This window comes from Pseudorasbora parva, chromosome 14 (assembly GCF_024679245.1).
Source record: "Pseudorasbora parva isolate DD20220531a chromosome 14, ASM2467924v1, whole genome shotgun sequence".
NCBI classification, from domain to species: domain Eukaryota; kingdom Metazoa; phylum Chordata; class Actinopteri; order Cypriniformes; family Gobionidae; genus Pseudorasbora; species Pseudorasbora parva.
The window spans coordinates 22,061,384-22,073,711 of record NC_090185.1 but is presented as its reverse complement, the minus strand read 5'-3'; the positions used below and the strand labels follow the sequence as shown (position 1 = coordinate 22,073,711).

The 12,328-nt window shown below is 36.3% G+C and overlaps 1 protein-coding gene across 1 annotated transcript in view; it reads right to left on the bottom strand.

Moving 5' to 3' along the window:
• Positions 1 to 12,328, bottom strand: part of yjefn3 (YjeF N-terminal domain containing 3) — a 51,736-nt gene that overhangs the window by 5,353 nt on the left and 34,055 nt on the right. Inside the window, exon 2 of the mRNA XM_067415890.1 lies at positions 8,209 to 8,317. Within this exon, the coding sequence (XP_067271991.1) occupies positions 8,209 to 8,317 (109 nt within the window). The remainder of the gene's footprint in view (positions 1 to 8,208; positions 8,318 to 12,328) is intronic.

Sequence of the window (12,328 nt, the reverse complement as noted above, 5' to 3'; positions counted from 1 at the left end):
CACACACACACACACACACACACACACACACACACACACACACACACACAGCTTTCAACTGTATCCGGATTAATGTAGACATAACCTAAACTGTCCCACACACTCACAAAACTAAGTCTTCAAGGGTGAGGAGTATATTTTCTGTGCCACTAAACAGAATTGCTAAAATATGAATTGTTGCCTAATAGGTTTCAATATGCTATTGGTCAGGAAAATCAATAGCCACGCCCCAAATGCATGCCATTGGTTGAGCTGTTGCTATGCGTGACTGGTAGGGATATTTAAACAAACAGTAATGTTTTGATAGTGCCACTGAGCAAGTGTTTTCACTCTTTAGGCAAATCAGACTATGCATATTATGCTGGACTCGAAGACTGAAACGTTTGAACATATGACATGTTTGCAGTCAACCTGAAAGGACATTTGTTTCTCCTCCACCTGATGTATTTCTTACCATAAAGATGACGTTATGAATAGACTGATGAAGCAAAACCAACAGTTAAAGTAATGTGCATGCTAAGGTAATTCATCTCCAATTAACCGTTGCTGAAATATGGAACCTCGGCACAACCGTGGGCGTAATTGCAGACTTCCCAGAAAGAGAAGAAGCCAGACGCTAATGAAGCTAATGGCACTTTAGAGAGAAATGATCAGCTGACATGGATGTTCCATTAGCGAGCTGATGAAGTTTAGACAGCATTATCATCGTTATCATCACGCCGGGTGAACAAGAGTTGAAGGCATGTCTGAGTGTGGAAAATGAACGTCTGTCTCCATCTGTTGTCATTTTGAGTAGAAAATGTTTCCATTGGCCAAAACTAAGCTTGTCAATGAAGTGATTGTAATGGGCATAGTTTGGGGCTAACTAACTAAAAGTAGCTAAGCTGTTAAGTACACTTTCAGTAGCGCGTAACTGTAACTAAACTGTTTTCAAAATCTTGAAATTTTACATGAAAATAATTTTCAGATTTGCACACTCCTGCACAGAAGTCTTTTTTTAACAAGAAGTATTCTGTCAAATACATCCTTTGTAACTTATTTCTGAATTTTTCAAACTAGCTTTCACAACACTGATAATAGGTGTGCTGTGGTTTTATTGCATTTTTCACTACACTGTAAACCCTAACGCTCAAAATAAATTAAACAATTTTTGAGTATTTTGATCAACTTTTTTAGAAAAAAAATTATTTGAGTTCACAAAACTTTTTTTTAAGTAATCATAATTGTTTTGTTGTTTGAGTTTTATGAACTTGTTTTTTTTTTCTTCATTTAGACAAACTTAAATTTAACTGAAACTGGGCTGGGATTGGGCTGGACACTCAAAAGGGAGAGTAAAGGCTCAAATGAAGTGAATGTTTTTGTACATGATTAATGTTAAGTGGGACATTTAGTAGTGTATGAATTAGCTTACTCAAATATTTGAAGTTAAGAGAAATCAAATGTGAATGTATCGCTACAAAATAAAAATCTGTAAGTTCTAGGTACTTACATTTTTTTAAGTTAAGAAATGTAAAGTTTATGCAACTGATTGCCTCAATTTTTTGAGCTTGATATGGAATGCAAGTCATCTCAATAGGCTCCCTAGTGGTTTCCTCAAGTAGTAGAAACCGTTTCTAGGGCTGTCTCATTGCCAAAATCAAGTGCACTACAACATTCGCTACCAAAAAATTCAATGCACCATTAAAACCAGTTTGCACCATCTGTTCACTATATTCACTTACTGGAAATGGCGCTCTGGCATTTCTGTACTTTTATAATATGTAAAAACAGTTATAGCTACAACAAACAAAGCAAATGAGTTCAGAAAGATATCTCTCATGGTGTTATTTGTCAGTGTTTTTGAGAAATCCAAGCAAAAATCTAACAATCGTGTTATAGTAACAATCAGTAACAAAGTAGAAACAATCAATTCATCAAAAAGTTTACTAGATTGAGCCTGTTGCTAGTGCTTGAATTTGTGTTCATGGTATACTGATGTCCAGAAGAATTCCAGAAGAATCAATCGTGATGTGGACAGACAATTCACATGAAGCTCATGCGAGTAGCCTATGTATAACCGCTAAATAATAACCGCTCACTCCATGTCTGTTCTGTCCGTTTCTTCTTCTCTGGAAAATGACATGGAATGGAGTGTTCCTGTGAGCCGTAGCCAGTGGAAGTACTGTTCATTTCTTTTACAGGTCTGCTGCAGCTGTGCTGGAATCCTCCGTCGTGTCAACTCCTGCCAGGACTCTGGAGACCGCCGCTCTGATCTGCTCCTGTTCGGAGCAACTCAACCTGCAGATTTCGGTTCCATGCTTCCAACAAATGAGCTCTCTTGAGAGGGTCTTGACTAATTACCCTTGCAGTTTTTTTACCCTCATCTTGACACACATGAATTCTAGGGCTGTGTTTAAATTGATTTTTAAATCCTCGAAAAGGATCAAGAAATCAAATTTGAATTTAACACTGATTTAGAATGTAATGAATTGCCCCTTTTCAGATCTGCGCTTTTTGTGTTCTGTATTTCGGTGTGTTATTCCCAAGCACAAAGATAAAATCTTACGGATTTATGAATGAACCGCTTGTTTCTGACATTTGTTATGACATATCTGCTTCAAACATTACAATGCACATGAACTCTACAATAAGTAAATCCGCTTCACCAACTAATTACTCTTTGACAGCGATACCAAAGGCAAAATTCAAAGGCAAAATTCTGGGGATGGCTGTGTGCTTGTTTCTCTGGCGCATAAAGTCTATAAGATGTGTCCCAATTCAGAGGCTGCATCCTTCGAAGGTCGGACTGAGAATTATTAAATGGGAAAGTCTAGCTTACGGAGGACTCTTCTTGAAGCCTAACAACTGTAAAAGCTGCCGTTGACGAGTAACAGAAACGTTTGGACTATTTTTAAAGTTATATTAAACTGTCTGGAAAAAAACTGGGTTCACAGACTGTCTAAATATGTTTACCATTGTCCATTTCTGTATATAATAAAGAGTATAAACTAGGACTGTCAATTGATAAAAAAAATGAATCACGTAAATTTTGGTTAATTGCGTATTTTAACGCGTTAATGACTTTAAATGAATCGCATGCGTTAACGTGTTAACGTTGACAGAACTAGTATAAATATAATCCCATCCCATCTTTAAAGTTGAGATATATTAGATATTTGAGTAAGCTGAAAACCAATACTTGCATTTAAAAGTGTAATTTGGCAATTTCTCTCCAAAAAACATTATGTTGTCACTGGCGTGCACTGAATTCTGGGGTAGGTAAGGCCAAGGATCCATCTGTTGTATCCTTCATTTCACAGGAAACAAAGGCCTCATTTGAAGAACCCTTCGAATTGGGACAATCAGCATCACCCTTCGAAGGATGCAATTTCTGAATTGGGATGCAACTATATAGAATGATTCAAGTATGACGACAGAACCCGTAAATTAATTCACCGCTGGTTTCTTTAAGATTTTCCTTGGGGGATTTTCAATTTATGAGTAAAATAAGGTCTGTGGTAAACATAACTTGACGATACTTTTTACTCTACAACGTACACTGCGCATACTCACACCCCAATCATTCTTATTTAGTTACTTATTAAAAACATAGGTTTTCGAAAATAAACATAACTGCTTCAAAATGTGCATTTTTGTAATTGGGTGTGTAATTTACTTTGTAGGGGGGAAAAAACTAAAAATCATTGTCGTTATTTTTACCCCAGACCTTATTTTACTTTAAAAATTCCAATGGCAGAGGCGACCTTTGCAATTCGAAGGCCAGTTGTGCTATATTGTATAGTATGAATGTTCTCCAGACATACTAGATTCACCATGTCGTTACTGTCATGTGACCTACAAGCATCCAATACGCCGCTTACATCAGTTATGTCATGGGATAGTAAAGTGTCCATCATATGCACACTTCAGAATCTCGCCAGAAGCAGTAGGTCATCCGGGTACTTTTTGCCTACTTTCATGAGTACTGTGAATTAGGACATGCTTCTTGTAAGTATGCGATTTAAGACGCAGTCAAAGTCTTTAATCTCGTTGAGTCGTTGAGTCATTCACTGACTGATTTCTTCAAAAACATGGACTCATCCAGAAATTAAAAGATCTCTGTGTTGCTCGAAAAGACGCAACTGTAGATTTGATTGGAATTATTTTCATTGACAAAATAGAGCAAAAATGGACAATATTTTTAGTCTAAAATGTGAGTCACCTAATGTTAACTTCTTGTTTATTGAACGGTCGCACAAGTGAGAAAAAAAAAAAAAGAGGATGTCCTTTGTTAATAAAACTTTTTCCCCAGTTGAACATTTCTTTGTGTATCTCGGTTTTGTCACATTTAGGTAATTTCTGTGGATAATTGTTACATTTTTCATTCATTCTGTTTTATCATGAAGTCATGTTGAGATAAATGGCAAATCCAGAAAGATCACAGAGTGTCACATCAGTCTGCATTTTTTACTCAACACACAAAGACCGTTTCATGAGCCATGTTGATAAAAATAACTTCCTGATATCTAAAGCAGAGAATGATCACAGACATCAGCCTTGACGTAGCTCAACACAAAAGCCCTTATCCCCCCGATGTAGACAGATGACGTTGATTTTGGCATCCACTGGTGTGGATAGTTTGGTTGTGAAATCACAATGTGGTAAAATACAAGATTTCACCCCCCTCACACACACGCACACACTTATGTGTGCTGATGTAATGCTTGTTTCACAGCTACTAGCTGGCATGTTTTCTTTAGCTGCAATTTATGGCGACCTCACAGAGGTCACAGCACAGGAAGTTTTGTTGATGCTAACCGTGGCGACTGCTGGTGACCGGGAGCCTTCGAGGGGAGGAAAGGTTCAGTCTGTAAAATGCTTCTAACAGGGGTTGAATATTCACACAAGCCAAATCAGGAAACAATTTTGGGCTTTAACCGCCTCTCAGGTAGGTCAAAAGGAGCCCCGCGCTGACTGTCAGCCTGACTGAATCCAGATGGAATGGTGACCGCAGTAGTCTGGTTTGGGTTGGCCTGGCTCTATCGGAACCCTCAGGCCGCCCTGAAACGTAAGGCCCCGAGACCGCCTGACTGCGGGCCGGCCACAGACGAGAGACTTTCAACACCTTCGATGATGGTGCATTGGATCTGTCACAAGGGGTTTTTAAGCAGAAGTCAAAGTGGGATTTTGAAGGTTGGTGAACCTTACTGGTGCTGATTCTCATGCTCACGGCAGGATACAATATGTATTTTTGTGGCCCCTTTGTATGAAAGCGTGTTTCTGCCTCATTGCAACTGTTTCCCATCATTGCAACCTTATATCTCCCAATGTGACTTCATATTTTCACAACTGTAGCTCTAACTCATAATTGTTACATTTCTTGTAATTGTGACCATTTCTCAAAATTGCACATTTATATCTTAAACATTGTTAGTATATCTCACAATTTTCACACATTTTCCTCCCAAACTGCAACTATTTCTCATAATTTTGACTTTATCTACTCAATTGCGACATTTCTTGTAATAGCAAATGTATATCTTAAAAATGGACTATGCTGTAAAAAAGTATAATCAATAAGTAATGACAACATTTGTTTTTACATTGCTTTAACTCATCAAAATCAAGACATTTACAACTTTTTTAAAAGTCAGTTTAATGTAATTTAAGTTAAAATGACAAAGGTGCATTGTGTACATTTTAGCGGCATCTAGTGGTGAGGTTGCATATTGCAACCGCTCACCCCTCCCTTTCAAAGCACATAGAGGAGCTACGGTGGCTGACACAGGACAAAAAGTTTGTCGTCTGAGACAGCAGAGAGTTGCTGTAGAGAAGTTGTCTGTTTAGGGCTACTGTAGAAACATGACGGTGAAAAATGGCTATTTCACTGTAAAGGGACCCGCGGTTATTAGAAATGGTATGTAGATATAAACGACTAATTTTAAGCTAATAAAAACATAACGGTACATTATGTACTGAAAACATAGTTATGTATATTATATTGCATTTCTGTAAATAGATCCTCATAAATACTACATACTGCACCTTTGAACATCCAAGTTAACTATACTTAAAATTTTAAGTCAGCATCTTGTTTTACAGTGGTATCTCACAATAACTTCACAATTGCAAAAAAAAATTCTCAGAACTGCATCTATTTCTCATAATTACGTTTTTTTACTACTCAATAACACATTTTTTGTAATTTCAAATTTATATCTTACAAATTGCTACTTTATAATAACCTAATTTCAAACTTTATATCTCACAATCTCAAAATGTCTTTTTATTTCTTGTAAACACAAATTAATTTCTCAGAAATTGTAACTGTATCCATGGGCATCGGAGGCAACAACAAAAAAATTTAGGTGGCTCCACCCATAGAAAAAGTTTACTGGAGTAAATGCTATTTTCATGAATCACAAATATCCGACTTGTTTACCAAATGTCTTGTTGGGCCAGACAAAATTACAGAAGACACTGAACCATTTACAGTGGTAACAGTGTAGGATCAGACGCATGGCAGACTGCAAATCGACTCAAGGTTCGAATCCGCCTTTTGCCAAATTCACTCTACTCCACTATTCTAATCACATATCCGACTGGAAAGGCATTTATTTTCTATAAAAATTAAGAAAATATTAGAAAAGTGGAAATAAAGCATCTAACGTGTTTAATAAAAAAGTGATTATCAGTAAGGGGTATGTGAACATGCGCTGAATTAGAGACAGTAAAAGTGAGTCCTATCATTGGTCTTAAACAGTGGGTGGGTCTTTTTCATGCGCACATACAATGGTCAATGGTTCCGACGCTCATGATTATATCTCACAATGTTCACAATTGCAAGTTTTTTATCTATTTGTCATAATAATGCTTGTAATTGTAACTAATTCTAATAAATGTAATATTAAATCAAATCAGAATTTACTTTACATCTAACAATGTGACTTTCCCAATTGCAATTTTACTTTTTCACAACTGCAGCTATTTTTCTATATTTCTAACTTTTGCAACTCATAATAATGAATTTTTTTATACATGTGACTATTTCTTTCTTCATAATTGCAAATTTATATAAATTGTTAACTTACTATATTTGGGAATGGCTTTTTTCCTACTGACTGCAACTATTTCTTGACTTTCTGCAACTCATGATTGCGACATTTCTTATAATTGTGACTATAGTAAATAATTGCAACTTTATATTTTAAAGATTTTGACTTTATATATTTAAAATATTTGACTTTTTTATAACTGTAGCTATTACTCATAATTATGTCTTTTAGTTTTAGCTATTTAATTGTGGCGTCTTTTAATTGCTATTTTTCATAATTACAAATTTATAGCTTAGAAATTGACTATATCTCACATTTTTCTCAGAACTCCAACTATTTCTCATAATTATGACTTTCTGCAACTCATAATTATTACATTTCTTGTAACCATGACTCTTGTTACATATTATTATATTCTATATCTTAGAAATTGTTACTTTATATCTCACAATGTGACTATATTTCACTATCGTGACTTTTTGTCAGAACTGTAGCTATTACTATTCATAATTATGACAGTTTATTTAATTGCAACATTTCTTGTAATTGTGACTTTCTCATAATTGAAAATTAATCTTAGAAATTGTTACCTCCAAATGTATGCACCTTTTTTTCCCTCAAAACTGCAACTATTTCTCATAATTATGACAATTGCTGATCCATTGTGACATTTCTTGTAATTGTGAATTTATATAGGCCTAAGAAATTGTTACTTTATATCTCTTTGTCTAAAAGTATACTTTTAAAATTCTTAATTACCTTTTTTATTATTTATACAATGTAGCAACACACTTTCGTCCATTTGTGATATAAATATACAATATAAATCTTGTGTCTATTCGTAATCTAATATCCTGGATTGCTATTCGGGAGCGTTCTTTAATCTCTTTTTATAGGAAATCCCCCAGAGCTACAGATGCGGTCAAACCCTCTACAGAAACAGCCAGATCAAAGATGTCCCGCTGTTTTCATCATCACTTACAGCAGGGCCTTGTCTCTTAAGAGAATTGGTTGAAGTTCGGCAAATGCCGACTGATGCTGCTGAGAGCAGTAAATGCAGAGTTGTGTAAATCACAGTGATGCTTGTGTGCAGTAAATACAGGATTTGACTCAGGATTTAGACGCGTTAACTGCCATTTCACACCAGTGTTATATGTTCACGTGTCAGACAAACCTTGGTGATGGCAATAGCGCAAGCATGGCCCCATATTTCAATCAGCTGCTGCTGCCCAAAGCGATAGTCCCTCAGAAGCTCCTTCTCAACAGTCGCTACCTCTGCTTTACTATAAAAGACAGACAAAGAAACAAATTGCATTGACAAAGAGCTCATGACACCCATGGTATTAGCTTACCAGTCATGGACAATAAATAAATCATGTTCATGTTTCGACATTAACTCTAACAAGTGCCAAGATGGAAACTGGGTGGGTTTGATTACATGTAAACCAAGGAACGCAATACACCACCTGACATTTACGTGTGTATTCTGAGCACATTGTATTAGACATGCCATCCATTCCAGGCATGGTGTCTCGCTACCTAATGCCGGTTTAGCCACACTTAGAGCTTATGTTACTGAGTTTAATGTGGGTGACAGGGAGCACAACGTATCTGTAAAAACCAGGCCCTAACTTCACAACTAAAACATTAAGAGCCTTTTAATAACGTGCTGTACAGTTGCAACATCAGAGCCCTCTGCTGGACCTACACAGAAGTGCTGTCAAGATCTTGATAGTAAACTTGGATAAATTAGCATTTAATGCATTAGGAATGAATATGGATTAATGAACAATACCATATATTTATATATCCTATGCTAATAAATGCTGTAAAAAAATGGCATTGTTAATTAGATAACTAATGCATTAATGCTAACATATTGAATCTTACTTTAAAGTGTCAACTATTTTTCTATTAGTGTTATCTATTTTATTTTTTTATTTATAAGTGTTAACTATTTTATTTTTTATTTGTTTGTTCATTAGTTGGTTAGAATATATTTATATCCATGCTACTTATATCCTGCTATCTGACCCGTCAAGGCATGGACTCCACTATACCCTTGAAGGTGTGCTGTGGTATCTGGCACCAAGATGTTAGCAGCAGATCCTTTAGGTAAGTTGCGAGGTGGGCCTCCATGGATCGGACTTGTTTGTTCACCACATCCCACAGATGCTCGGTTGGATTGAGATCTGGGGAATTTGGAGGCCGAGTCAACACCTCAAACTTCTTGTTGTGCTCCTCAAACCATTCCTGAACCATTTTTGCTTTGTGGCAGGGCTCTTTATCCTGCTGAAAGAGGCCACAGCCACCATAGCGTTTCCATGAAAGGGTGTACATGGTCTGCAACAGTGCTTAGGTATGTGGTACGTGTCAAACCCAAGGTTTTGCTGCAGAACATTGCCCAAAGCATCATACTTCCTCCGCCAGCTTGCCTTTTTCCCATAGCACATCCTTGCGCCATGTGTTCCCCAGGTAAATGACGCACACGCAGCCGGACATTCATGTGATTCATCAGACCGGGCCACCTTCTTCCATTCCTCTGTGATCCAGTTCTGATGCTCATGTGCCTACTGTTGGAGCTTTCGGCTGTGGATGGGTCAGCATGAGCACCCTGACTGGTCTGCGACTATGCAGCTCCATACGCAACAAATTGCGATGCACTGTGTATTCTGACATCTTTCCATCAGAACCAGCATTAACTTCTTGAGCAATTTGAGCTACAGTAGCTCATCTGTTTGATCAGACCACACAGGCTAGCCTTCGCTCCCCACGTCCATCAATGAGCCTTGGCCACCCATTACCCTGTCGCCAGATCACCACTGTTCCTTCCTTGGACCATAGATACTGACCACTGCAGACCAGGAACACCCCACAAGAGCTGCAGTTTTGGAGATGCTCTGACCCAGTCATCTAACCATCACAATTTGTTCCTCGTCAAACTCGCTCCAATTCTTATGACTGCCCATTTTTCCTGCTCCTAACAACTTTGAGGACAAAATGTTTACTTGCTCCCTATATATTCTACCCACTAACAGGTGTCGTGATGAAGAGATATTCACTTCACTTGTCAGTGGTCATAATAATCGGTGTATATATCCCTGCTACTTATATTTTCAACATAAGAAATGGTAATAAAGTGTTGAGGAAAAAAATCAGCTAAGTTATAAGTAGTTGAAAGTTCAATGAATATTGACTGTGAATATAAACTATTAAGAGTAGTTTTTGGTAATTGAAACAAAGCTGAAAATAAAATATCAAGAACAACTTTTTTTTAACTAAATTAGCCTACTTAAAGTAGTTAAATTTGAAAAATTCAAGCTATACAGAAATATAAAAAACAACTAATAAAAATGACAAAAATTACTAGCAATTAAAGTAAACTAAAATTAAAAATAGAACTGAAATTGTACAAATAAAACCTTATTTAAAGTAGGCTTTTAGTAAATAGTCTTCTAAATAGTCAATTCTAAAATAACACTGACATCATTAGTGTTTTGCTGTTGATGGCTTTAAATTTCCTCAGATTTTAATTTTCCTCAGTTTTCTTTACCTTTCTGTCTTTTGCATTTCATCCCGAGGCATTTTTCCGCGGTGTTTCCAGGACAACAGGTTCGTTTGTGTTGTGTTTGTTGTCTGTTACTGCTTTAGGCACCGGAGGAACAGAAGAAAGGACTATTTATAAAAATGATTACACATTATTGAGTTCTCTCTCAGCTGTGTAGCATACATCAAGTCTCCTGGATGAATGAGGTATTTTTCATTCGGTTCAAAGCATTTATCTGCCACTCTCTTCTTATTCTCACTTCAGAAAAAAAGTGTTTAATAACAAAAAATATCTCGTCACCTGAACAAACTGTATGTGCTTTACATTTTTGTTAACATGTACAGAGCCTGGTCTGTACTACATCAATCATTTCTTAAGACGCAACAGGTCACCAAGGATTCACTTGGGTCTGCGATGAGCTCTGATCATCGCTGTAACCCTCGGCATGGAGTTTTCCAGCGTTCTGGCATTTACCGTCTCCAAGAGAGCTCCACAGCCGTCAAGCCGAGTTTGCAGGGGGAGATTTCCTGGCATACTGTGACACAGTGATATTTGTAAAGTTCAGCCGAGTCTAGTGCTTTTGATATTTCCGTCCCTATCGACCTATTCAAGGAAGTCCTTGATGGCCGCATTTCCAAAGTTTTCCAGAAAGGTTCCAGACACAAGAATGCAGGTGCCTCAAACCTCAATGTCATAACGTTTCCAGACTTTTTTGGCCTGCAAAGAAATCTTACTTCACTAATCTCTCAAACATCAAAACACTTTAAATGAGTTTTATTTGTTGAAGTTCTTTTGAGGTGGCCAAACTGCAATAAGCAAATCTCACCACCAGGGGCCAGCGTGGCCCAGCCTGTTCTCCCAGTATCCAGACACCCATCAGGACAAATTGCATTATAATATTAGCTCACTTGACATAATCAGTACATCTACACTCTGAAAAATAAAGGGGTGTTTCGCGGCAGTGCCATAAAATAACCAGTTCCCTAAAGAACTTTTCAGTGAACAGTTCTAAAAAGTAAAACATGTTCATAGTGTGCAAAACATTTTCAATAACTAAAAATCTTTTTCCACTATCAAAAGCCATTTTGCAATGTTTATTTATTCCCCAAATAACCTTTCAGTAAACAGTTTTCAAAAGTAAGTGTGAATAATAATCTAAAGCAACGGTTTTCAACTGGTCTGAACATTGGACCCACAATTTCCCATGGTCATTAAGCCATGGCCCGAATTGTTTTTAGGAATTTGACCTAATTCCTTAAATAATCTAAATGTGCATGTGTGTGTGTGTGTGTGTGTGTGTGTGTGTGTGTGTGTGTGTGTGTGTGTGTGTGTATTTTATATATATATATATATATATATATATATATATATATATATATATATATATATATATATATATATATATATATATATATATATATAGTACTGTCAATCAATTAAAAAATATTTAATCACACATTTTTCTGTAATTAATCACAATTAATAAAACCTAACCCTTTTCATATATTTTTATATTGTAATAATTTCACATTTAATCTCCAAATGAATGTAGAAACAATAGCCTATATTTAACATATTTATTTAATGACATATTTTTATGAATGAAGGCTGTAAATAATATAACAACTTTTAATTTAAGTGAACTTAAAACAACATTCACATAAACTCATTATTATAAATGTCAGATTTACCTGACCTTTAATATATCAGGGCTTAATTTTTATTTTATTTTATTGGAACACTCAGA